At 47.6% G+C, this 25,607-nt stretch overlaps 1 protein-coding gene across 3 annotated transcripts in view; it reads right to left on the reverse strand.

Moving 5' to 3' along the window:
* The window catches only part of LOC125744370 (laminin subunit alpha-1-like), a 55,893-nt gene that overhangs the window by 892 nt on the left and 29,394 nt on the right, over nucleotides 1-25,607 (reverse strand). For 2 of the 3 annotated variants that reach the window (XM_049016093.1, XM_049016113.1), the window contains 42 exons: nucleotides 24,626-24,806; nucleotides 24,411-24,547; nucleotides 23,143-23,376; nucleotides 22,551-22,694; nucleotides 21,499-21,678; nucleotides 21,003-21,164; nucleotides 20,639-20,760; nucleotides 20,433-20,553; nucleotides 20,041-20,178; nucleotides 19,579-19,700; nucleotides 19,299-19,385; nucleotides 17,642-17,835; nucleotides 16,577-16,710; nucleotides 16,250-16,348; nucleotides 16,039-16,150; nucleotides 15,531-15,675; nucleotides 15,154-15,364; nucleotides 14,764-14,880; nucleotides 14,180-14,334; nucleotides 13,759-13,876; nucleotides 12,427-12,529; nucleotides 12,127-12,237; nucleotides 11,432-11,614; nucleotides 11,197-11,351; nucleotides 10,843-10,986; nucleotides 9,662-9,795; nucleotides 9,074-9,221; nucleotides 8,863-8,987; nucleotides 7,477-7,633; nucleotides 7,142-7,286; nucleotides 6,169-6,310; nucleotides 5,757-5,871; nucleotides 5,479-5,646; nucleotides 5,237-5,385; nucleotides 4,815-5,000; nucleotides 4,315-4,459; nucleotides 3,663-3,769; nucleotides 2,735-2,924; nucleotides 2,223-2,381; nucleotides 1,638-1,791; nucleotides 1,412-1,545; nucleotides 4-226 (listed from right to left, as the gene is read on the reverse strand). In XM_049016093.1, coding sequence (XP_048872050.1) covers nucleotides 4-226; nucleotides 1,412-1,545; nucleotides 1,638-1,791; nucleotides 2,223-2,381; nucleotides 2,735-2,924; nucleotides 3,663-3,769; nucleotides 4,315-4,459; nucleotides 4,815-5,000; nucleotides 5,237-5,385; nucleotides 5,479-5,646; nucleotides 5,757-5,871; nucleotides 6,169-6,310; nucleotides 7,142-7,286; nucleotides 7,477-7,633; nucleotides 8,863-8,987; nucleotides 9,074-9,221; nucleotides 9,662-9,795; nucleotides 10,843-10,986; nucleotides 11,197-11,351; nucleotides 11,432-11,614; nucleotides 12,127-12,237; nucleotides 12,427-12,529; nucleotides 13,759-13,876; nucleotides 14,180-14,334; nucleotides 14,764-14,880; nucleotides 15,154-15,364; nucleotides 15,531-15,675; nucleotides 16,039-16,150; nucleotides 16,250-16,348; nucleotides 16,577-16,710; nucleotides 17,642-17,835; nucleotides 19,299-19,385; nucleotides 19,579-19,700; nucleotides 20,041-20,178; nucleotides 20,433-20,553; nucleotides 20,639-20,760; nucleotides 21,003-21,164; nucleotides 21,499-21,678; nucleotides 22,551-22,694; nucleotides 23,143-23,376; nucleotides 24,411-24,547; nucleotides 24,626-24,806 — 6,190 coding nt within the window. The remainder of the gene's footprint in view (nucleotides 1-3; nucleotides 227-1,411; nucleotides 1,546-1,637; nucleotides 1,792-2,222; nucleotides 2,382-2,734; nucleotides 2,925-3,662; nucleotides 3,770-4,314; nucleotides 4,460-4,814; nucleotides 5,001-5,236; nucleotides 5,386-5,478; nucleotides 5,647-5,756; nucleotides 5,872-6,168; nucleotides 6,311-7,141; nucleotides 7,287-7,476; nucleotides 7,634-8,862; nucleotides 8,988-9,073; nucleotides 9,222-9,661; nucleotides 9,796-10,842; nucleotides 10,987-11,196; nucleotides 11,352-11,431; nucleotides 11,615-12,126; nucleotides 12,238-12,426; nucleotides 12,530-13,758; nucleotides 13,877-14,179; nucleotides 14,335-14,763; nucleotides 14,881-15,153; nucleotides 15,365-15,530; nucleotides 15,676-16,038; nucleotides 16,151-16,249; nucleotides 16,349-16,576; nucleotides 16,711-17,641; nucleotides 17,836-19,298; nucleotides 19,386-19,578; nucleotides 19,701-20,040; nucleotides 20,179-20,432; nucleotides 20,554-20,638; nucleotides 20,761-21,002; nucleotides 21,165-21,498; nucleotides 21,679-22,550; nucleotides 22,695-23,142; nucleotides 23,377-24,410; nucleotides 24,548-24,625; nucleotides 24,807-25,607) is intronic. The other variant, XM_049016102.1, reaches the window with a different exon arrangement.

Below are 25,607 nucleotides of genomic sequence, written 5' to 3' on the forward strand. Positions count from 1 at the left end.
TACCAGGAAAGCCCCCCACGTAGACGGGGTTGTTGGAGTCCACCGACGTGGCCCGGAGATGCGGGTTCTCGCTGTGCACGGTGACCCCGTCCACCGTCAGACTCACGCCATGCTTGCTCTTGTTGGCTGTCACCGTGTGCCAATGGCCGTCGCAGAGCTGGCCGGGCTCCTCCGGGTCGTAGGCGGCGGAGATGAGGCCCGCCCCGTTATTCACGTGGAACCTGACCTGCAGGTGCCAACATGACGCGGGGTATGCGCATTTCGGGGACATATGCCTTGAATGGGTGAGTAACAGAGGAGGGGGGCTTTCCAGGGGCCAATCAGCTTTCAGCTGGGGCTAATGCCCCAGTAGTCCCACCCCTGTATATGCCCCGGCTGGATTTTAATTACTGTACAGTAAAGTTAGTCAATAAGACTGCCCGTGTGAGATATTGCAGTCATTGAGTTGCTTCCATGCATAACATGCACATATTATGTACATGCATTTGATGCGGGTTCTTGCTGTGCAGGGTCTCCAGAGCTCCTGGGCTGATCGGCCCTGCTTCTTAGGCACAGTTTACACATCACTGCGCTTCACCAGCTGCCAAGCACATTTTGTTCTATGCTGGGAACATTTGATCCCACCAAAGGGATGAAGGGACAGTATTTTAATTGCTGCGCCTTGGTGCTCACCTTTCCCAGGAAAGCTCTCCTACAGGGCAAATACACTATAGCCTTTAAATTGTTTAAATTATCCATTGCCAGGGTGTTTCCTTGGTCAATACTAATGTCTCACGCCTGGAGTTCTGGGGGTATGTCTCCCACCTCCACTGTGTGTGTGGGTCAGATATATATTACATTTTGTGGACCAAATGTTCTCACAAGGTGATAAAAACTTGTTATTTTTCGGTTCCATTAACGGTGACATTCAGTTTATAAAAATCTGTGACTGCATTTAAAAAACTAAAAATGCCAAAAGACATATATTTTGTTTGGTTACTTATGGTTAAGATCCCTACAAAGATATGAATAGAAACCTGTGTGTGTCTGTGTGTTTGTGTGATTTTTGCATCATGCCCCCAATTTCCGGGACCGGCTGACCCTGCTTCCTCAACTGTACATCACTTTCGATAAAAGTAAATATAATGTGTATGTGCCCTATGATGGACTGGCCCCCCATCCAGCGTGCCCCCCTCATTGCCCCCTGTGCCGCCTGGGTTGGGCTCTGTGTCCCTCGGCTACCTGACTAGGATAAGTGGCTGGAAAACAGATGGATCTGTCATATTAAAATTTCACAATGCATTTACCAGGATCCCTTGTTTTAAATGTATAAATGCAAAATTCATATCTCTGTATGCTTGGTGCTACACGGGATGGTCATGGCGATTCTGCTGGTACCGCCTGTGATGGACACGGCTCCCACGCCTCTGACCTGTCCGTTGATCAGCTCCAGCCCAATGGCATCCGCCTTGGTGCTGCTGACTCCGAGCAGAACGCCGTTGAGGGCCGTGGTGCGGAACTCCAGGTCCACCTTGACATTCATGCCCACCTTGTAGCCTTCCTTAGCTGGGGAGGTACACGACACGGAGTACCCCATCCATCACTGGCACACGCTACCATTAAAGCCCCCCGTGAAAGTCAGGTTTCCTGGGTCTTACCAAAAGCTGCAAATCCGCTACCATCCAAGAAGGTTCCCTTCTGGACAAGAGAGAAGCATCCTGAGGTGGAATAGGACGCGATGGGGTTTTCGGTGTCCAGGGGGACCCCGTTCAGGGTCACTCCTCTCACACAGCCAGCGATGCTGTGGGTCACCTGTCACAAAGTTAACCACCCACAGATGGATGTCAATGCAAGAGTGTCCCTTGCCATAAAATGAACCATCCCTAGCTGTATTTCAGTGCCGGGGGGGGGGAGGGGGTCACCTGCCAAACTCATTTATATAGCAAAATCAGCTCCAACTTCTAGTGCTTGAATATCTGTGTGGAACATCCATGTCCTGTGCATATTTTTCTCCAGTTTCCTCACACAGTCCAAAGACGTGCACTCTAACTGAGCTATAAAAATAATGTGTGTGTGTGACCGACAGTGGTGGGCTCAGTTTGTGTTGGGGTTGTTCCGTAAAGACAGATTCAGGACCATGGTAACCCTGGAGGACTTACTGAAACCAGACAAACTATGCATGAAAATCAAGCTCCTTCTTTTCAGCAAGATTGAATCACAGAGAGCTGAGAGATCGCTCTTACATTTCCGATGTTCTTGGCTTTGTAGTTCGGTGGCAAACCTCCCAGGTACAATGCACCCCTCACATCCAAATTGTTGGTCTTCCCCTTTGCCTGCACTGTGGAGGACTCTTGGCCATCGACGCTGATCTTCAGACTTCTCTTCCCAAAGTCAGCTTTGATCTATATCCAGGGTGGTTAATGCATAGGCATTGGAAGACGTTTTAAGCTCAGAGTGCTGAAAGGTGTAACAATCAACAGAAGTGCTTTTGCATCATTACTCAACACCCCTCTGACCAATCAGGTTCAAGAATTCAACACTGCCCTACAGAATTCTGACAATGCGTTACCACCAACAGCCAGAGGGGGTGCTGAAGCACCCTCAGCACCCCCACTTTCAGCGTTCTTGGGTTCATGGACATAAAAACAGTTCTTTATGGGTATCAAGCCACAAAGAGATTCAGCTGCCTTTATCTTGAATTCAGACTTGAGGTCTGGACTATGAGGTAGAGCATCTTCTGGAGAAGGTCCCTCACCGCGTGCCACTGGCCGTCATCGACATGCTCGGGAAGGCTGGCGGTGGCCACATTCCTGCCGAGGTTGCAGGTAAAGAAGAGCTGGCCCCCCCACAGCTGCAGCGTGGCGTGGTCTGTCTGGGTGGGGGCCGCCATGTGGAAGAGCAGGCCGCTGGAAGCGAAGGTGCGCAGGGAGAGCTCCAAAGAGAAGCTGTAGAGACATTCACAACATCACCAACTTGGTTCTCCTGTACCGTGACCTTGTTTCTCATTCTTAGAATGTCTCCTGTGTGTAACCATAGACCTCTGAATGCTGCTGAAATTCTCCAGGATTGTGTCTTATAAAATACCTTTTTTTAGGTAATATTGATATATTAAAATATATTCCGTGATTGACATAACTGGTACTTGAGTTCACTTTCATGATATAAGGCAGGGGTGGCCAATCTTATCCGCAAAGGGGCAGTGTGTATGCAGATTTTCAGTGCAACTCCCTAATTAGGTCACTAATTAGAGGACTGACTGACTGAAGAGTCCTCACACCTGAGTTTGAACAGCTGACCTAAAGGTTACCGGAAAAACCTGCAAACACACGGGCCCTTTCTGAATAAGATTGGCCCCCCCTGATATAAGGGATGAAATGTGTGCAAATTTGTTTATGCAGATATGCATGAAATAAGTATGCATTTACACTGTTATGACAAGAAATTAAACCATATTTAAATATTTATATCACAAATGCTTACTCGAGTACCAGTGATGTTAGTTCATATAGCCAAAGTAAAATTAATGATACTAGCCATCCATCCATCCTCCATAACTACTTACATAGTGGAGGGCCTTTTTGTGATAATAATAAAATAATATAATAATGTGTTCCCAACTTTCATAATTGTCTTGAGGAGCAGGCGTGTTCTGGCACGTTCCCAATGGAAGGCGGCGAACTGACCCGGCCCGGACAGCTTGCTCGCTAATGTTGAGGGTCATGTGACTGTGCCTCAGTAAGCCGAACTGGTAGGCACCGGGGATACTCTCTGTCTGGTCTGCTACGGCACACTGGTAAGGGCGATAAGAAGAGACAGAGCCCTCAGCTTTGATATGGGGGGGGGGGGGGGCACCCTTCTTCACAGCCCTGCTTTGATCTGGGGTGGCAGGGGGGCATCTTTTGAAGCCTCATTTAAAATTCCTCAGGACCACAGGAAACTCTTGCCGTCACCTAACACACACAGTTTCCCTTTCACTCCCCTGGTGTTTTCTGGTGCATGTCAGTATTGTTGCTCTTGTATTGGCGGGAGGGGAGGGTCACAGGAGTCATTTATACTCCTATTTGACGATAGCTTTGCAGCAAATGCGTATAACTGGATTTTTAAGCATCATCATAAAGCTGCAGAAGAGGGGCGTCGGGTCACTGATGTAGGAAGACTCAAGACAAAGAGCTTTGACATAATTAGGATGCAATTAGGGTGAAATTGCCATCACTGGCGATGACTCAGTTGACTCTAATTACTGTGATAGAGCATGATAGAGGACTTGAGGTTCAAACCAGTCGTGAGGATATTTAGCACAGCGGGCCTGCTTTTCCCAGAGACTGGAGGGCTTACTGTGGCATCGCTCAGGGTGGGTGAGGGGGGGGTCACAGAAGCAGGTGGGGTCTGGGGAGGCTCAGCCGCCGTGGCATCCGGCAGGTCCAGCATGCAGGACATTTCTATGCCCTGATGCTGCAGAGCACTGGAGAAGTTCAGGAGCCTTCGATGGAAAGAAGAGATGAGCACGGTGAGCAGCAGAATCATGACCAAACACGCCGTCAAACCAATTCCTGATATTTCATAAAGGAGAGCCATCGATATGTCGAGTTAAACTCTGGAACGGGCTATAGAACACTCATTTTAATGAATAGTTCACTTTTTAAAAAAAAAATTGAATTTAATGACATTATTCAAACGGCTGGAAATCTGGATATTGGCTGAGATCCAGATGCCTCAAAACATCAGCATGGATATCTTCAGGGCCAGAACAATACGGTTGTGATTTTTTTAAACTGTTATGCCATCCCTCAACCTCAGATTCAGTCCAGAACTGAACACGACCACAGGCGCCTTACACAGAGTCCACGGCCAAGTTGCTGATGCAGCCGTAGAAGGAGCTGAAGACCCCAAGGGATCCAGCAGCCATCCCTGGAGGAAGCCCACCCACGTAAAACACAGACTGGCTCAGGGTCTCATCCTCGGATGATGGGCCCAAGGTCACAGTGTCCTGACTGTCCTCATCCACAAGCAAAGTCACTGTTCTGCACGCAAACACAGAATAGGGTGAGCTATGATGAACCCCCATAATACACTTCTGCTGTGACATATTATCTGCCTCTGGACAGAAGTGTCTGATATTAAAATGTTAATTCGACGTGATCAACACGGCAAAGAAACAGGAAATATATTATGTCCTCTTCCTGCCAGGGTGATCTGGTGAATCTCCGTGTTTCAGCAATGGCAACAGCTTTTACGGGATGGGATCTCTCCCACAAACCTGTTTTGCCACTGGAGGATAAGAGAGTGTTTCTGCCCATCACTGAAGGTCCCGGTGCTCGACTGCAACACAACCTTGTGTGCGTCTCCCTCACCCGCACTCACGTGCGCCTCCAGCTGGCCGGACGCCAGTGCGACAGCGAGGAAAGGCTGCGACACAAAGAGGCTCCATTCTTCTTCTGAAGGTCATGTGATCACAGTGATGTAATAACCAAGGTTGGGGCTGCCGGAGTTATAGCGTACCTGGTTGTTCTGCCGGCGCTTTCGTCGCTCGGCCTCAGTGAAGCCCGCCAGAATGAGACCATTACCACTGTACGTGGAGAAGGAGACCAGTACCTCGGCCTGGGGGAGCAGCGTCAAAGCCGGAAGCTCCAAAAAGCCCCCCCTTCGGACTGTGACACTGTAGATAGGCTAAGGAACAAAGGGTCTTGGCATTACATTGGGTAACCTAACCTACTTCACCCAGACTTTTGTTCATGAGATGTTCTTCCTCCAATTGCAACATAAAATGGGTGGTCTACCTCTAAAACACATCCTTTTGTCACACCGTAAGCATTATCTAGCAGGTCGAAGTTTGTACGGCTGATCTCAACGTCTTTGATGCATCCAGTGAACGACCTTGTACTGGGCAGCAATCTTGAAAACAGACAGACAGAAGTTTCACTGCAAGCTACAGTGATAATTTTTAGTGGGCTTGGCAAATTCATACAGTATATACCCTATAGTGAAGACCCCTTCTTGGTAGCCACACAATCTCCTTTGTGAAACGGTAAATATATATAGCAGCATTGCTGTATAGAGTGGAAAAACCGCCAAAATGTCTTCATGAAACTAGTGAGGAACATGAAATGAAATACAATATCAAACTGAATGCAACTCTGGTTCACTAGACATTGTGGTCGGCTTCAAACCTGCAGCCAGGACAATGCTTACAAGGCTGATCTGAAGTCAGGAAGCCCGCCAATGTAGATGGGGTCATGTTCTGAGCGGTTCAGGGCAGAATCCGTGCCAAGAGCCTGGCCCTCCAATTCCTCTCTATTGCTAGGGTCACTGGTGTCTATTACTGTCAGCAGAGCTAAAGTAGGCAAAAATACGCATGATATATGAATTAATACGAGATTAGGGCTGAACGATTTGGGGAAAATATCTAATCGCGATTTTTCCAACAGACATCGTGATTACGATTTGATTTGCGATATAATTTATGTCAAGCTACAGTTCAATTTGTAGTAAATTTAAAACGTGACGCAGCATTACATGAGATACCATCAAAATATCAACTGTTCTATATTCAAATGTAAGGATGAGAATTTAAAGATATGGTGTGTTAAGTGAATTAAAGTAATGATGAAAACAACTGCAGCAAAAAGAAAAACAATAGCGATCTTGCAGGTAATACTAGTTACCCCCCTAATTAACACTAGAACCTTTTCCCATGGCAATGAACAAGCAAGAACTACTTCAGTGTACGCAGCCTTTTTGTTTGCACTAATGTGTTATTAGTGTTATTAGATTTGCGCTTTTTAACTGTATACGGTTATTTTGTATACAAATTAATTCAGGTGAAACAAAAAAAAATGTAGGCCTGCAGGGTTGCAAACTCCTTCAGACGCTCACACAAGAAATCTTACGGCAAATGTATATTATTTCAAATGCAGCTTTTTGATGCATCTTAAAATTAGCTGCATAAAAAATGTTAGGGCAGTTTGCAAACCCTACAGACTACTTACAGTGTAATAAAACTTTTACATACATGTAAATGTACGTGCGGAACAGAGAACCCTAAGACTCTCAGTGCTTTTCAAACTCAAGTCAACCTCAAGTTAAGGACCACCTCAAAAATATGTTTATGAAGATCACATTTTGGGAGTATTATTTCAGGAAATGTGGCAAGCAGGAGCCGCACCGTTATATTTATCCCTACGAAGGGTGAGTTGGTGCCATTTGCCAGTGTTGTAGGGCTTGGCGGTGCTGAGGATGAGCGGTCCTTCTCCGAGCTCAATGGTCACTTGTACTCTTCCATCCACAAGCTCAATGGCCAAAAAGTCTTTCTAAAAAAACGAGAGCATTATGAAAACCGGCGATACATACTGAACAGCAATGTTAACAAAATGTAAGGTTTTCATGTGTAAGACTCAAATAACCATTATCACTAAAATGACAGGTCCTTTAAACTAGTCAATGAAATACAGATGGGATCCAAAACAACATTGTTTTTCGTGTGACAACTTGGGGACGCACCGTGGTGTCAGAGGCCATGTAAATAAGCAGGCCGTTCGGAGTGAAGGTCTTGAAGTTCATGACTATGTGATTTGCTGAAGAGCGAAGGGCTTTCTGCACCACCGCATACGCGCTGCCGTCAAACTGAAAAGAGGCTTCTTCTTCCTCTTCATGCAGACTGACACATCATGCGGAGAAAGTGGACACCAGCGGTACGTTAATGCTACAGCGCAACACATTTCTGTCAGGCGACAGGTCTTCTGCTGTTTTTAAAGGGTCACCATCGGCGCCAGTGCCCTGAGAGGTGTATCGACGTGCACGGATCTGAGAAGCAGCGTTATCGAGGCGCTGCCCACTGTTCACACCCTGGGGCAGTGATTTTGAAACCCAGAGATAGAGAGAACAGTGGCTTTGCTCAGAACATCCATCCATCCATCCATCCATTTTCCAAACCGCTTATCCTATCGGGTCGCGGAGGGTCCGGAGCCTATCCCGGAATCAATGGGCACGAGGCAGGGAACAACCCAGGATGGGGGGCCAGCCCATCGCAGGGCACACTCACACACCAGTCACTCACACATGCACACCTACGGGCAATTCAGCAACTCCAATTAGCCTCAGCATGTTTTTGGACTGTGGGGGGAAACCGGAGTACCCGGAGGAAACCCCACGACGACACGGGGAGAACATGCAAACTCCGCACACATGTGACCCAGGCGGAGACTCGAACCCGGGTCCCAGAGGTGTGAGGCGACAGTGCTAACCACTGCACCACCATGCCGCCCCTTTGCTCAGAACAAAAAACACAATTGAACCTTAGAATATATGCATATGAAAAGTGACATAATAAAAACTAATAGTACTTTCTTCTGTTTTCCAAAGAGTTAGATAGATCAATACCACTTCAGTTACCAAACCTCCCCTCAAGGGCACCTCAGCCATTCCATGTGTTATCACATTTTATAACAAGCTCACTCAATTAATTAATTTAAAAAGTCATTGAGGTATTGATTAGCCATACAAGGAGTGCTAGTGGTCAAATTAAAAAATATGTGTGTGTATTGGAAGGTTCCTGTAAATATTGGGGTCATTTTAGGAAATGAACACATTTTGACAGACATAATAGGAAAGTTTTACACCTGCATGAAGATCATTTAAGCATCATTTTCTATGACTGCCTAAGACTTTTGCACGGTTTTTCAAAACAGATACATGAAACATCTTGCTTTGGACACCCAGGCTTTGGGATGTTTTAGGATCGAATTTGACAATTTAACAAATACAAACATGGTCCATGAACCTAGAGGTGGGATGATTCTCGCTGGAGTTAGAGGGCTTCACTCTCCTATCCATACAGAAAACGACAGTGAGAGATAGACGGATGCGGATTTTTTCTGCTAAAAGCACCTTGTGGAACAGCCCTGGCATTTCCCATGTCTCTCCACATAGTTCCACAGGCCGATGTTCTTGCCGTTCAGCCAGGTCCCAGCCATACAGCCACTAAAGTGAGTTGCATCCACAGCCTCAGATTTCTGTTCAGCGGGGAAAAAGAGAGACAATGAGCAAAGAGAACCTTACGGATGGTGTCCCTCAGAGGCACTGCAGAGGCCAAGTGAACCTTGATCTGGCTACCAAGTCCCCCGACAAATATCAGGGTGGACTCATCCACTTCCAGCACCACGGAGGGGCCTGGAGATGAGACCTCCACAGCGGGTCTCAGGTCCGACTGCAGGTCCCAAACGTTCAGGGAGCCACGTCGTCCAAACCTGCAGACGACGCGTGCAATGCACCATCAAACACTGCACACACATTTTATTAACCACTTTGTATTGAGTGCATACGTGTCAACCTCAATGTAATGGGATGTCATGCGTTTAAGTGTATGGGTCACAGCCTCATTTCTGAATGACTAGTGCAAACACATATTTGTAAACTGCTAACAAATAAGACTGAAGGCTTAATTCTTTCAAATCAGGGAAATAATTAGCAGCGTTTAGATGCTCATGTGGAAGGATGCCCTCCACCCATTTAAGCAGGAAAAATTGTACGGTCCTTTTTGAAAAGCTCCTGTAGACTGTCAGGAGTCATTAATATGATCATCTGGAGAGATTAGCCACACTTAGCATTTCAGGTTTTGATGAAAATCCTCACATACCATGTAAAAATAAGAGGATAATTAAAACGTGGCTAAATGTTAAATTCTGACCTTCTCGCATGTATCCGGTACCACTTATCGTTGTCAATTTGGAGGTCAGGATACTCCAGTTTAGCGTGTCCAGATCCCACATCCCAGAGGAAGGACACCATCCCGCCATGCATCTCCACCGCCAGGAAGTCATCCTAGGTAACATGTCACTCTCAGTTTGCTACGACTGGATCTGTCTGCAGCAGCAGTCATTGTAGATTCTGCAGTCTCTCATTCACATGGTGAATGCGGAAAACTGGCCAGAGTTATATTGATTCGGGAAACGGACCTCAGAATTGTGAACCATTTAGGAAAATCGACACCGTTTACTACAAGTTTAAACCATATTTCTTTCTTGGTAGAGAGCTAGTCAGTTTAAAAGGATCACAGCTATCAAGTTAAAGAAGATATGATCCAGGACTGACTATAGAATTAGCATGTACATTGTCATGGGGGGAGGAGAGCCTAACCCCTGGGGGGGGGGGGTTACTAGTCCATTACCAGGCCCATAGATGTACACACTATAGACAATTTGGAGACGAAAGTTAGCAAAACTGGGGCGGCATGGAGGTGCAGTGGTTACCACTGTTACCTCACACCTCTGGGACCCGGGTTCGAGTCTTTGCCTGGGTCACATGTGTGTGGAGTTTGCATGTTCTCCCCATGTCGTTGTGGGGTTTCCTCCGGGTACTCCGGTTTCCCCCCACAGTCCAAAAACATGCTGAGGCTAACTGGACTTCCTAAATTGCCCATAGGTGTGCATGTGTGAGTGAATGATGTATGAGTGTGCCCTGCGATGGGCTGGCCCCCCATCCTGGGTTGTTCCCTGCCTCGTGCCCATTGCTTCTGGGATAGGCTCCGGACCCCTCGCGACCCAGTAGGATAAGCGGTTTAGAAAATGGATGGATGGGATGAAGTTAGCAAAACTATATGTCTTTGTACTGTGAGCGGAAATCCACACGATAGGGGGAAAACATGTAAACTGCACATTACTGTGGGATGGAATTTGAACCGCCATCCATGGAACCCTATTTGTTCTCCTTTTTATAAAAATTAACTATTAAAGTATAGCCAACAGTTCATGCTGCTGGTGAGACCTGGCAAACGACAGCCTCACCCCAAGACCACTGGCTCTTTGTTGGCACACGCTGCCATCTCTGCACCAGTCACTGTCCAGCAGCCCTAACATTTTCCTCACTCACACTGGAGTTGCTGCCCATGTAGAAGAGAAGGTTGTCTGCCTCGCTGGTCTTCACGGTCAGGGTCAGGGTGTTGAGGTTGCTGGAGGACAGCTCAGGCTTATAGGTGCGTACGCAGTCTTGGTCTGCCAACACGGCCACTTTAATCTGCACAAGAAACGGCAGGGGAATAATCTTAACACTAAACAATAATTTGGCTGAGGCTGCAGGTTCAAGACCCAGGATGGGTTCTTTGTATTATTTGATGAGACTCGGTGTCACTCGATTGTGAAACTGTCCAATTGTAAACTTTGAAGATGGCTAAGAGCTCATTTGTTTTTTGGGGGGTGTGGGAGTGGGGGGGGGGGTTACACTGACCGAGCTGGCCTGCTTGCGTGCCTGCTTGATTAATTCTCGGATTTCAGATAAGTTCCGGCTCAGATGCTCGCCCAGGATCCTGAGGGGCTTGAGGCGATCTGAGAGATGCTGAACCCGGGCCTCCACCTCTCCAAACACAGACTCCATGGCCTTCACTTTGAGAAGAAGAGACTTTTAGCATGAACAGCATCCATGACATGTCAGCCTGCAGACAAGGTGGAGCTACCCGGCTCACCAGTCTCTTGGGAAACACTGAGTAAGCTTTCTGTGGCCTCCGTGTCCTCACTGGCCTGAGCTACCAAGATGGACGACTCCTCCAGCTCTTGGCTGAGGTTCTGGAGCAGCTGCAGCGTGGACTGCAGGGAGGCATTAGTCATAGACACCAGCTCCTTGGACTCAAGGATCTTTTGACTGGTCACTAGGGAGAGATCAGTGGAGAGTGCAACTAGAGTGAGAACTCCTTAACCAAAAAGTTTACATCTCATTACATGTAGCACACATGATGACTGGTGTATTGCATTGCCTCAACAGAAATGAATAACCTCAACTATATACTATGGTATTTTTAAAAGTGGTTTCTAATTCTGCATCTAGACATAATACTCTTAATAACCCTGGACAACATTATTAAAGATGGGGCCATATTCCCTTGGGACTGAGATTAGAAAGTCATCATCCAGATAAGTCCATTGATCCTCAAAGGAAAATGAAGGTAAACAGGCAGTACTTAAACCTGAAAGCTCCATTTGGACACGGAGCCAACACCAGAACTCAGACGTGTACCCAGTGAGCCATAGTGATCACAGGTTATACAGCCTACTGTCCTGGCATGTGCCATTCCTTAAGCTTGGGCTTTCCGGCATCCATTCACTCTGATCACATTGAAGGCGCTCAGTAATGGCTCCTCCCAAGGGTGCCATGGATACATACTCTTAGCCTCGCTGACGGTCAAGGGCTTAGGCAGCTGGCTGGGGATGCTGTGGATCCGTTCTCGGATTGAGTTGAGCTCCTGACTCCTTTCAGTGACGTTCATAGAGAGGTCTAGGGAGAAAACAGGTTCGTACATTGGACCATTGAGCTTTTGCCAACAAGGTAAATTCAAGTTCAAAGGTACAACAGCAAGCCTGATAATGGAGCCTCTATACATCTGGTCCATGTCCTTAACAGTCATGCCATCAGGCTATCATTAGTCAGGCAACATTTATCATGACACCATGTTTCACGACTCACCGACAAGAGGACTGTTCAGTGCCACACCCTCCGCCCAGACCATGCGACTGCGCTGAATAACCACAACGCTCTGGTTTCTCACGGAGTCGTCCACCAAGGGAGCCTGGAAAATGATGATGTCGTAAAACAACCACCTTCCCCAATAGTGTTGTACCACAGAGAATAAACTTCCACACAACGGAGGATGGTGAAAAAGACATCTTTTGGGTAGCCAGAATTAGTCAGTATGTCAGCTTAAGAAAAGATAAGTAATTGGAATTGATGTGTGTAATGTCATTTTTGTTGCTAGACTAAACTATGATTAGTCAAAGATCATCCAAATGAAACAACACTCCTCCTATCTACACTCCAGCCTGATAAACAACTTACTATTTTTTCCCACTCCCACTTGCTTCTGTGGGAAGACTGGAACACAGCAGAGATAAGTTCACTTAATTAGAACTATGTCCAGCCATCCACCTGTTACAAACTGAGATGTTCATCCCCTACAGGTCTGGGAGATGGGGGCTTTATTCCAAAGCAAATGCTCTCATCTATGCATGGTCATCCTCCACTTGAGTAGCGCTGATACCTAGCCTGTCTTATTTATGTGTTGTCGGGTATTTCTCCTTGTATTATAGTAGGCCTACATGCACTTATTAGTTGTTCCCAGTTTTCCTCATACAGTATAAAGACACTCTGGTAACACTTCACATTAACTGCACCTTCATAATGCATTTATTATGCATTCATAGAACATTCAGTGCACCTTCGTAACTCATTTATAGAACATTCATAAGCAGTATGTATGTGTAAGTCTTAACCTAAAATACCTTAACAGCTATACTATACATTAATAAAAAGCATTATATGATTATAATGTTTGTCATCATATAATGTTTGTTATTAATACATATTAAAGCTGTTAAAGTATGTTAGGATGTTAAGGTATACTTACATGTTGCTTATCAGTGTTCTATGAATGTATTATGAAGGTGCACTGAATGTTCTATGAATGTATTACGAAGGTGCACTGAATGTTCTATGAATGCATTATGAAGGTGCACTGAATGCCCTATGAATGCCTTATGAAGGGATTATGAAGGTACAGTTACTGTAAAGCATTACCAGCACTTTAAATAAATGGATTCATTCTCTGAATTATCCACACGGGATGAGTGTATACGCAGTAATGGACTTGGGTTCGTCCTGGGTATCCCCCCGCCCTGAGCCCTGTACTTCCTGGGATACACTCAGCATCACGGAGACCCTGTCCCAGACAAGCGGCTATGCAAAATGATCTGTGGGAGACCGCAGAAATGAAACAGAAATACAGCAGCGTGCTTGGCTCACCATCTTGTCAGCCAGCTCTGCCAAGTGCTCTGCTTCCTGAACGTCCAGGAAGATTCTGAAGTTAACAGAGAGCGCGTTGATTGCTTTCAGGGAAGAATTCTTTGCAGCCAGTATAACTCTGGAATGAATGAACGTGTTAAGACGTTACGGCAACCGGTTATGCTTTTCATTCATGTTTGTATTACACTAAATATTCATTTAGTTTGTTCACTTTTCAGTTCCATTTTGGTTGATGATCAGGTATGTTCATTGAAAAACATAAATGAATGAAAAAGTTAATCCAGTGTTGTTATTGATCAAATAAATGAAAAATATTTCCCATGAATGTAAATCCGATACTTGTTATTCATATTCAGTGACGTAATGATCATGTGAGCGAGGCCCACACACGGAGCGTATGATCTGGGGATGGAGCACATACGTGTGCAGTATGAGGGCCTTCTTCTGCAGCAGCTGTGTGTGATCTTCCACTTTGGACACCAATTCCGGAACATTCTCCAAGCGAGTTGCCAGTATGTCCACTCGCTCTTTTAAAGCTTTGCTCTCAGCCCCGAGCTGATCGTGGATGTCCGAAAGCTACCAGGACACACCAGGAGCACACTCTTACCCATTAAAGTGTCGCGATAAATACTATCCAAGTTCAGCTACTGCCTCAAGGGGAACTAAAGCATTTATATAGCAAAACCTCATAATAAACGTCAATTTCTAGAAAAGTAACCTGTACCCTGAAGGTCCAACCCCATGCAGGGATCCTGCACTCAGACCCTTGTTTAAGATACATAAGGAGTAAAATATCCAGCTAGGTAAAAGGACAGTTCAAGGACATCAGTTGGTGTCTCTAAAGTGAGTGCATTTGCATGTGTGTGCGTGTGTGACCTTAGATGGACACTACACAGGACATGTGGTTTCGATTACACAGTAATATGCCATAACTTCAACTTTTTGACTTAGTCATATATATTTTATTTTTTTAGCATCTACATTTGCACGACAGGCCCAACTTACAACTTGAGCAGTGGCTGTACTGTCCAAAGTGTTGTTAATATCAGGTATGAGGTACCAGGCCTCCCCCAGCTGCGTCTTGGCCGCGTCTACCAGGGCGTCAATGCTCTGTTTCCGTTCCTGACATCAGGAGAGACTCGGTCAAATACAATGTGAAGGCTGGCGCTCAACTGCAATCCAGTGAGGTGCTACACGCTGATTCAATATGCAGAGCCTAAATCACAAAGGAAAGGAGCTTCTGTAGGCCGATAACCGGACCTTAAGCCTCCAGCGAATACAAAATCAGGAGGCAGCAGCTATGAAATCGCACTGATATGAGTGCGGACAGATAAACAAATCAGCACAACAACAATAGGAACTGGAGAGACAGAGAGCATGAGACAGGAGACTGACATGAAACTTGTCCAGGTTGTCAGTGATGGGGCCCAGCAGCTGGAGGGTGTGGCTGATCTCGGAGCGGATAAGCAGCAACTGCTCCTGTGCGCTATGCAGTTGTACATCCTTCTGTGATAGTTTGAGGCTGACTGACTTGACCAGTGCTTCCAATTCCTGCCAGGGTGCGTGAAAATCCCTCTGAACCATCCGCTGGAGCCCATTTGCGACCCTGCACAGGGTTCAGACACATCTTTTTAGGTGGGTTGCTAGGTTTCTCTTTGGCCTGGACGCTGCTAATGTCGCAATACACCTTTTGGGACCATTTCACCATCCGTACATGCTGGCCGTCGGACATCCAGATATGGAATCTTGAAAGGTGAGCGGTGCAAACTGACCCAAGTGCGTCGGAGGCTCTGGTCCGGCCAGGGCTCAGGTTGACCTTGCTCATGGCCCCCAGCATTGGTGGTATCAGCTCCATCAGCTGGGTGGTGTTAACATCTTGCAGGGTTTTGTTCAGATTGCTGACTGTTTCCTCTAAAGCTGATGCACACAATAGTATTTCGCGGCACTTAGCTTTTGCCTCAGCTGCCACAAAATGGCTGCCTAACAAGTAATTTTCTTGCTTGTTTACATTTAACTGTTATTCCAGTTTGTTACATCAAGGATTTTGACCGATTTCAAATTTATTTATAATTTGCAGTTTAGCATATCAGACCAATTCTGCTGCGCACACTTTATATTCAGAGCGTGTTTTCTGGGCGTACTGACAAATGATTTCTTTTCGATTATTGCGCTCCTGAAATTACACGATGTACAGTATGTGGACAACTCTCATCAGAAGGTTTTCGGAATACAGGAAGATTACTGGAGGGAGGTTTGAGAGAAAGTACTGTCAAAACGTACCGCAACTTTCCGAGCGGATGTTAGGAACCTGCTCCGATAGTTCTTTGGTCAGGGTCAGCCTCTGTTCGGTGTCCTCGTCCAGAACCTCTCCTTCATCCAAGAGCTTGTTTGCCTAACAAAAGAGGCAAACAGCGGTTATAGGTCGAATAAGCGGCCCTTATTTCATGAGGCTGTGATGGCCTCAGAATGAGAAGCAGGCCTGGTGGCTCACCTTCATCTGCAGCGCTGAAATGTCTTTGGAAAGCTTTGCCAGGTGCTGTTGGGCTTGGAGTGACAAACTGATTGGGAGCCTCTCCTGAGACAGGAGGGTCTGCATGCGGAATGGGAAAGTAAAAGAAAACTGGCTCTGACACAATAGAATCCGGGGCGAGATAAATGCTTCTCATGTAGGAAGTAGAGTGCTTATGAAGTTCAGGTTTCAAATGACCATGTGGTACTAGTGTCCTTGTGGTGAAACATAAAAATACCACAGCGGGCATAGCTGCAGCTACAAAGACAATCCTGCAAGACACAAAGCCAAAAATGAGCAACACCTGACCTTCATTTCCCTTGTCCTGTTCTCCATAGACCACAGGACGCTGTACGGAACTAGGACCTGGTTAGCAGCTTTCACTGATTGATCCAACTCTTCAAATTCGTCCAGGATCACTCCGGTACACTCATCGTCACATGCTGGAGATGTAGAGGCATGCGCATTCATTATCATGTCCAGCCAGGATTACTTTAGCATAGTGTTTCCCAATCTGGTCCTCAGGGACCCACAGCCAGTCATACTGGGAGCTAGGAGGGAGAATAATGTAGACCGGCTGTGGGTCCCTGAGGAACGGACTGGGAACCACCTCCATAACTTATTTCTTGGGTAGGGAAACATGCCACACACTCACAGACAGACCTCTCTCACAGTGTCCTGTTCTGTGAAGTGACTAAATTCTGCAGATTCATTGGCTAAATTCAAAACACAAATGTTTGAATGTGCAATTTCCAAGGGGAATATTGGACTTTGTTACATGTATAGCAACTACAGAACAAAAGAAAACAAAACTTTCTAGCCCCTGTACTTGGCTCTTTCAAAAGCATCACTCTCAGATGACAGAGAGGCTTAGCTGTGCTGGAGCATATACAGCCTTTGGGGTTACATAACTCCACAGATATATTACATAAAACTTAAAATTTTGAATATGAATTGGGTTTTGTTTAGGGTTTTGTTTCCCAATCTGGTCCTCGTGCACCTACAGGTGTCCCTCCCTCCAGTAGGGAGCAAAAACGTTGACTGTCTGTGGGTCCTGGAAGACCAGATTGGGAAACACTGATGTAGGGAAAAGGTCTCCAGCCCGTTTTGCAGTGAGTGTGAGAAGCTGCAGAGTTACAGTACAGTGGGGGGGGGGGGGGTCTTCCTAGATTATGCCGATGGGCTGGAGGCATGAAGACGTGGGCCTAATTGTCACGATCGACTAGGAGTATCTTAGGGATCAACCTATGGTTACCGACCACTGATCCTGAGGGTGGTTAAATTAAATATGAGAGAGGGAATGCAGGCTGACTGTGGCTTTATGAGTGATGGACCGGGGCTGTCAGTCACAGCGGGCATGTCTGCGGCACTCACAGATACACCGATCCCCGGACAGGACGTGTCTTTCCTCGCACTCGTCACAGCGGAGTCCGAGGATGCCCGGCTTGCACTTGCACTGCGCCGTCCGCGGGTGGCAGCGGGGGTGAAGGGCCCCGCTGGCACTGCACTGGCATGGCACGCAGCGGCCGTCGGGCTCGGTGGGGGTCCCCGTGTAACCTGGGGTACACCTGCACACACACAGAACACGGGACACCAAGAATGGGGGGGGGGCTTTTTAAGCCATACATCACCCAATTGCAAAGCCTGCTCCTCACTATAAGATGTGTGACGGAGGGCAACTCACCCTGGTCCTAATCCACCCCCCCTCCCCCATTACAATCCTCACAATACCGCTCATGTAGCTCGGACAGCGCAATATTCTGCTAACAATGCAAAGGTCTTGGGTTTAAATCCCAGGGAGCCCACATAGTGTCACCCCTACAAGTATAATAAGTAAAATGTAAATACTGGGGAAGGTAAAGTCTTTTAATCAGTTTTTGAATGAGGTTAGTGTTACTGGATTTAACCTCCCTGCTGCTTCCATCAGCCCCAGGGGGTCTTTAATGACCACAGAGGGTGAGAACCTCACGACTCCAAAGGCCATTGCTCTGTTCTGAATCACCATGACAGCAATGAAGAATGTTAGTTATGTAACAGCGCCCCCTATGTTCCAGCTTATATATACTGTATACCCATTTATAGAGACATATACACACAATACTGTGCAAAAGTCTAAAACTGTCTAAAACTTTTCAAATGGTGATTTTGTGGTCGGTCAAAGTATGTCAACTTAGCCATATCAAAACCTCACCCCTGGACTGGCAGCAACTGTCTAATACACCAAGTATTCTTTGTCTCCCTTTTTTGACTAAGTAATACCTCATTGACTTACTTGCTTAATTATTAATCAATTAAATGATTTGGATGTGAAATGGGGGGCGGCATGGTGGTGCAGTGGTTAGCACTGTTGCCTCACACCTCTGGGACCTGGGTTCAAATCTCCGCCTGGGTCACATGTGTGTGGAGTTTGCATGTTCTCCCCATGTCGTCGTGGGGTTTCCTCCAGGTACTCCGGTTTCCCCCCACAGTCCAAAAACATGCTGAGGCTAATTGGAGTTGCTAAACTGCCCATAGGTGTGCATGTGTGAGTGAATGGTGTGTGAGTGAATGGTGTGTGTGTGCCCTGCGATGGGCTGGCCCCCCAAACTGGGTTGGTCACTGCCTCGTGCCCATTGCTTCCGGGATAGGCTCCGGACCCCCCACGACCCAGTAGGATAAGCGGTTTGGAAAATGGATGGATGGATGTGAAATGTCACAAACACATGGAATGTCTGTGGTGCCCCTGAGGCGCGGTTTGGGAACCAAAGCGGTATTCATCTAGCCATCCAGCAAGATGCCAGTAACTTTTTGGAGAGCAAGTGAAAATCTTATCATCTGCTGTTGTGTTTCTCATAGTTTGCATACGTTATAACGTTAAGTTGTGCTTTTTGTTCTGAGCACAGATATACTTACTACTCATATGAGCAGCTCTAAAGATTTTGCACTTCTGCACGATGCTGTATACACGTATACTGTAGACCTTAATGCAGGTGTAACTTGGCTTTTCCTTGCTTGCCAAGGTTCGAAGGACAAAGCGCTCCGGCATTCTCACCGTTCACAGTACTGCCCCTTGTAGCCTTTTTCACAAGCGTCGCAGCGATAGTCACTCATGCCTTCCAGACGACAGGTGGCGCTGAAGCTGCGACAGATGAGGTGGAGGAACTCAGCACACAGTAGCAGGAGCAGATTCACGTAAGCACACCCCCACATGTAAGCCTGTTGACCGATCTATTGTTATTAAATTTAGGCTGCTGTAACTTTTCTGCCATCTGCTGGGGAAATGAAGCTAATGCTCAGGCAGTGCTGGATGGAAGTGTGTCAAGGGAGTGTACCTCTTTTTATTTCCAGGAGGACAGGAACACATGGAGCAATCCCTGACAGAGCCCTCCACTTTCCCATAATGCCCCGGGGCACAGAGTTCGCAGTGGTCCCCTATGGTATTGTGCTGACAGTCCTTGTCAAGAGAAAAATGTTATCGCTAAAGCTGCAAAATAAGCAAGGTTTACCATTATTGCCTAATTAATGCACACTAGTGGCCAAAATTTTGGAAACACCTAGCATTTTTGGCATTACGCTTTAAAAATTATTACACAAATATTGGTGGTAATGTTACAAATATCTTACATTGGGCGATTAAATAAGTAACTGGAATAAAGTTCTGCAATCTCTAAAAACTGGGTGAGTTTCCACAGTTTTGGCCGCTAATGTAAAAGGTGTGAGCTGGGCATGAAATGGATTTCAGGCGAGATCCAGCGATGGGTGGGGCGGGAACTGGATGGGTTTGAGAGGTATACCTGGCAGATTCCAGTGAGCACGTCGCAGGCCAGGCTGTGGTTGTTGCAGTGACAGGGGACACAGGGCTGGACAAACAGACCGTGACTTCCAGGGCTCAGCGCTGATTTGGCCTTTCTGTAGTAGCCGGGGGCACAATCCTGAAAGCCCAGGTGGAGTAGATGACACATAGACAAGGCAGCACCAGACAGTTAAAGCAATGAAGGAGGAACTGGGTTCAGGACTCGGGGGGGGGGGGGGGGACTGACCTGGCCCACAGACTACGGTATGATTCAAAGCTTCATCTAAACTTCCATATCCATAGTGTGTAGCATTTAGATGTCAGGTCAGTATCCATTTGTTTACACACACAGTTTTGTCTTAAGACACAAGAGTAAAGAGTGGTATTTCACACCTGGCAGGAGAGTCCAGCATACCCTGATGGACACCTGCACTTCTCGATGAATCGCGCCACCTCCCTGCCCAGCGAATCTTCCCCGGCCTCCACCGCGGTCTCCATAGAGAAGTTAGTCAGCCTGGACCACACGAGCACCAACGGTGAGGATCGCCCGCCCCATGGATTTATGGTGGCAAAGACATAGGAAACAAACGTTCTCCAACCTGTTCCAATTCGTTTCGCTGCTTTGTGAGGCTTTGACTAAGATGAATTCCACATTGCTCAGGACGGACATGAAGTCAGCACGCGTGACGCCTCGGCGGGAGCCGGAATGCTTCCACTTGTGCTGCAGCGAGAATTTAGGGAAAGTCGTAATGAACGTTCCCACAGAGATCCAGTACAGTTCAAACCCAGTATTGTACGCAACCCACAGTGACGCTAAAATCCAGTGCAGGTTCTGAAAACGTTCTACTTTTGCCTTGGTCCTAACAAACATAATCTGATAGAATCCTCAGACCACCCTTTTCCACATCAGCAGTTATCTTGTTAAATAACAAGATTTCTCCCCGTTTGTCTCAAAATGCCCACCTCAGTCATGCAGATGTCGTGTTCAGTCTTCACCCCGCTATCCGGCATGTCCAGGTAGATGACCGCTTTATTTAGGTGTCCTCCCCCCATGAGGACTTGGGCTGTGTCGCCCGGAGCGTGGAAGGTCACGGCATAGCGGAGCTTACCTCCATAGGACAGCAGCTGTCCGTAAAGAAAAAAAAGCATCAACCCTCCATTCTTATACATGCCAAGATGTGGCTTAAAATTGGGTCCAGGGAATCACCATTCTTCACGTCCATTAATGTCCTGATGTCACGTCAAAGGAAGCTGTCATTTTAAGATATTACCACTCTTGCTCTGCTTTGCTAGTAAAATAAGTAAATCAAAGCCTTATTACACTGGATAATCTCAAACAACCATAAAAATCCCTAGTAAAGATAAATCATATGCATTTATAGATTGACGCTAATAAGTTACCGTAGAAGGGAGTTTATATGACTGTTCCTAAATGAGGTAACTTAACGACCAGCGTTACCTTGTTTCCCTTGAATTTGGGGGGGAGCTGCCAGTAGTAAGGACCAATGTACCACCCGGAGCTCTGGGCCGAGCTGGGGTTCAGACCTACACCGTTCTCATCGGAGACGACGCCGTCCATAGCGTCTATCCCATCCTTTTTGCTGACCATGGCCAGCTGGTCGGACTCGCCCAGTGTGATCTAGGTTTGGAGAACAAAACCCAAGGCAGCATCTGAACTCATACCTCGGGTTTTTCTGCAGACGTCCAAGCACTGCTTGACGGTAATCCTGCTCACTTTGGGATTCCAAGCCTATGTTTTCTCCCGATGGCATCGCGTACATTGTCCAGAATTCCTTGGCTGCTGTAAATTGGCTTGTATTTCCAATCTTCTTGTTTAAACAGCAAGAAAACATGCATGCCGCCTTCCGCAAACACCAGCTACCCACAGACGCGTGCAAACGCGCCTACGCTTCCCCAACAGATTCTGTATACTGGATTAAATCAAACACCCTGGAGCACGGGCCGTGATAGACGCACGTGGCCCTGGCCCCGCCTCGCCGTGGGCCTGCAGCAGATGGGTGTCGCATGGAGCCCGGGCTACAGCAGCTGTTTGTTCTTCCTGTTACTTCTCTGTCGGATCCAGTTAAATGCAAGCTAATTGGGGCATTAATTGAACTTGCAAGGCTAATAAGGATCCACTTATTTCGATGTTCCTAATCACCACATCATCTCTGCACAATGTGTAAGGAGTAGTGAGCTCAGCTTAGGGTAGATATGCTATATCCTGCACCTAATTATGTCACTTCCTGTCTATTCAAGCCAGTGTTTCCAAACCCGGTCCTTGAGGCCCCCTAGAAGATCCACATTTTTGCTCCCTTGCAGCTTCCAGTAACGTGCACTGGGGATCCCTGAGTCCCGGATTGGGAAACACTGATTTGAACTATTTTCTGCGCTACATACATACCTTGTTTAAAATACTTAAGTACAAACAAATTCAGTTTAAGAGTGTTTGATTGACGCCCATTCCCATGGTTCCCCGCGGTCGATGAGCGTTTGGACGCCGTTGCTTACGGAAGTTCTGAGCAGGCCGGTGGCCTCCATGCAATCTGAGGAGAACCCAGAGCAGAAGCAGGGACTGCAGCCCTCGGGGAGCGCTGCCACCAATCCGAAGGTCCCCCGCTTGCACTTGTTACAGGAGGCACCGTGCACATTGTCCTGGCAGACCAGAGAGGGCAGGGGGAAGGAGGACATGGCGTGAGGTGCGAGTCTCTGACGTGACCTCATCACGACCCCTTCGGCTGATTAATGGCACTCGGGATCAGAAGGCTGTTGCCTTTTTCACAAAGGCAGATCTAAGCATGCGAGCAAAGCATGTTAACTTGAAGCGTTCAGTGTAAAATCTTGAGCTTATTCCGACGCACTGCATTTGGCATGAAATCAAACTGTGAAACCAAAGAGGATTGTGGGATATTTAAGCTGGTGGAACGAGGCCGGTTTGGTAGCATCACAGATGGACCAAATTCCAAATTTCCTTATAATAACCAGGACCCCATTATGTAATAGCATTACAGAAAGCCAATCAGTTAAACATGGGATGTTGACCATCCGTCACACAGCCCGAGACTGGCTGAACGTAGCCACGTCTGGGCAACTATATCCGTACCTTGCAGACACAGGTGCCCTGGTCGCCACAGATGCAGGCAGCCAGGTCCTTATTGCAGAATTCCTCCCGGGTACCACGCATGTTGCACCTGCAGGGGGCGCACTTCGGGTAGCCGCTGAACCCTGGGGCGCACTGGTTGCACCCGGGCCCATCGAACCCACGCCGGCACAGGCACTGGCCGTTAGAAAGGTCACAGTGGCGCACCAGGGCGCCGACGGCACTGCAGTCACATGGCTGGGGAGGGGCATAGCAAGGAAGTCAGGTGGGATGAATTAGCACCATTTGCTGTGTCAAACACTACACTGTGACCCCCCCCCTCGCTGTTTTACACTCAGAATATCACAAGCTTCCTACAGGAATTGCCGATGCTAGCAAACACTGACTCTAAGGCTTCCCACAGCCGGGTGTCTCTTGGGGGGGTGGACTAGCCTCCCCCACACACACCCCCACTGCAGACACTGTTCAGCTTGGAAATCCGACTACATGCAGTTTGGCAAAATGAAATCGGCAAGCCTGGCCCCTGCCCTGAGACCTCCAACTAACAGCACATACATCCATTCTAACATCCTTCTTTATCTACACTGATCTACGTGGGCTGAACAAGTCAAATACAGCAGGGATCGTATCTGGATCCACTCTGCGGGCTTGTACCGAAGCCCAGTGTACCTATACCTGTATACACTCCATTTAACACCACAATGGTTAAGAACACTCAGCCTGCTGCAAAAGATAATTTATCATGTTTTATATAGTGTTTTCCAACTTTGAAAATCTGGACCGCAAGCCAGTTAAAATTCAGCGTCTAAAAGCCGTCGTGACCAGAAAAACAGGTCAACCCCTTGTGAAATTTCATAGCTGTCAATCGCAATACAGGTCACCCCTTGCAAGTACAGCAATGTGGAGGTTTTTACAGCTGTCAATCAATGTACATGGCCAATTACAATGCAGGCCATGAAGTGGGTGACGACGCAAGTCATAACTGAGACCTAGGGGGGAGTTTCACTTAAGCTAATCATGATCGTCCAGTAAGAGTTTAGGTAATTGGACAATCATGACTTCTAGCTTAAGTTAACCCAACTAACTGAAAAATCCTGCTTCATGGAACACCCTCCAGGTTTCCTAATGAAACTTTCTCTGTAACATTTTTTGAATAGCAAGCATGTGAACTGTAATGATCTGGTTGACCTCAGCCTACATATGGAAGACTATCTTATGTGATAGAAGGGTGAGAAGTGCTCACAGCCAGGTTGTATCCCCTCTGAGGTTACCTTGCAGCCCGTCTCCAAGCTGTGGCCCCAGTGAAGATCCTCACACAGTTCGCACGCCTGCCCCCTTGTGTTGGGTGGACAGACGCACTCCCCTGTGTCCGGCAGGCAGTGGCCATGCGTGTGTGCGCAGATGCACTCTGGTCGGCGAGAGAGACATCAACAGTGAGGTGTGACGTGTTTGATGATGATGGGGAGGTGGGGAATGCGAGACTCACCTTTGCAGCCGGTTTCCACAGTGCCGTAGTGGTTGGGGGCACAGTGATCGCACTTGACCCCTGCCACGCCCTGGATGCAGAGGCACGCCCCTTCTGTGTTGCAACGGGTGGACAGCGACCCCGCCTGGCTGCAGTTACACGCCACACAGCCCGTCCCGCTGAGCAGGCTGTAGTATCCCACCTTAAAGACACACATCGATTTCAGAATCTCCTTCCCTCCTTCTGCCATCAATCGCACCCCCACTCCCCCAATGTCAGCTTCCTTCAGTGTGGACTTCACTACTCTGGTGAGGAAGACAAAGACATGCCACCAAAGTCAAGGGCACACACAAATTGGGGTGTAATTAAATCTGAGTCAATGTCACGTTGGCGGTCATCAGGCGGGGCTCTATCCCACCGACGCCAAAAGGGCAACACGGAGAGGCCAAAAGCCGCCAAATCTGCAATGTTTCGGAAACTTTTAGGAGCCCAGGAGAGAACCCTGGGAGGACAGGGCCACTTATCAAGCCTACGCCAGCCTGGAAATCCTATCCAGCCCGCTGGCAGCATGACACAGCATTGCCCAGCCTACCCAACATTTATAAATGCCATTTCGGGCACGTATGATAAGGTTCCCAGGCCAGCATGTGAAATGAGCTGGCTGGCGGTTAGGCGAGGGCTTGGCGGGGGTCCGCCACGGCCCGCTGGGGCCTGGAGTCGCCCATATCCTCACATCTGGACTTCGGCCTGACGAACATCTGCTCTCCGCCCATTGGCGCTCCTTCCCTCCAAAGCGCCGCAGACAGACAGCCCCCCGCTCTAACTAATCAGTCATTTCCCCCTCTGCCCGAGTGTGAAAAGACAATCTGATATGCATAATGAATTATGAAAACATTCGCCCGCGGTCCCGGACCACCTGGAGCCTGCTGGAGCGAAGAGAAGAAACCTGGCTCCCCCCCCACCCGTGCCAGCTTTTTTGCCCCAGTTCTGAATCCGGGAAGGA

Source organism: Brienomyrus brachyistius, chromosome 1 (genome assembly GCF_023856365.1).
Source record: "Brienomyrus brachyistius isolate T26 chromosome 1, BBRACH_0.4, whole genome shotgun sequence".
NCBI lineage: Eukaryota > Metazoa > Chordata > Actinopteri > Osteoglossiformes > Mormyridae > Brienomyrus > Brienomyrus brachyistius.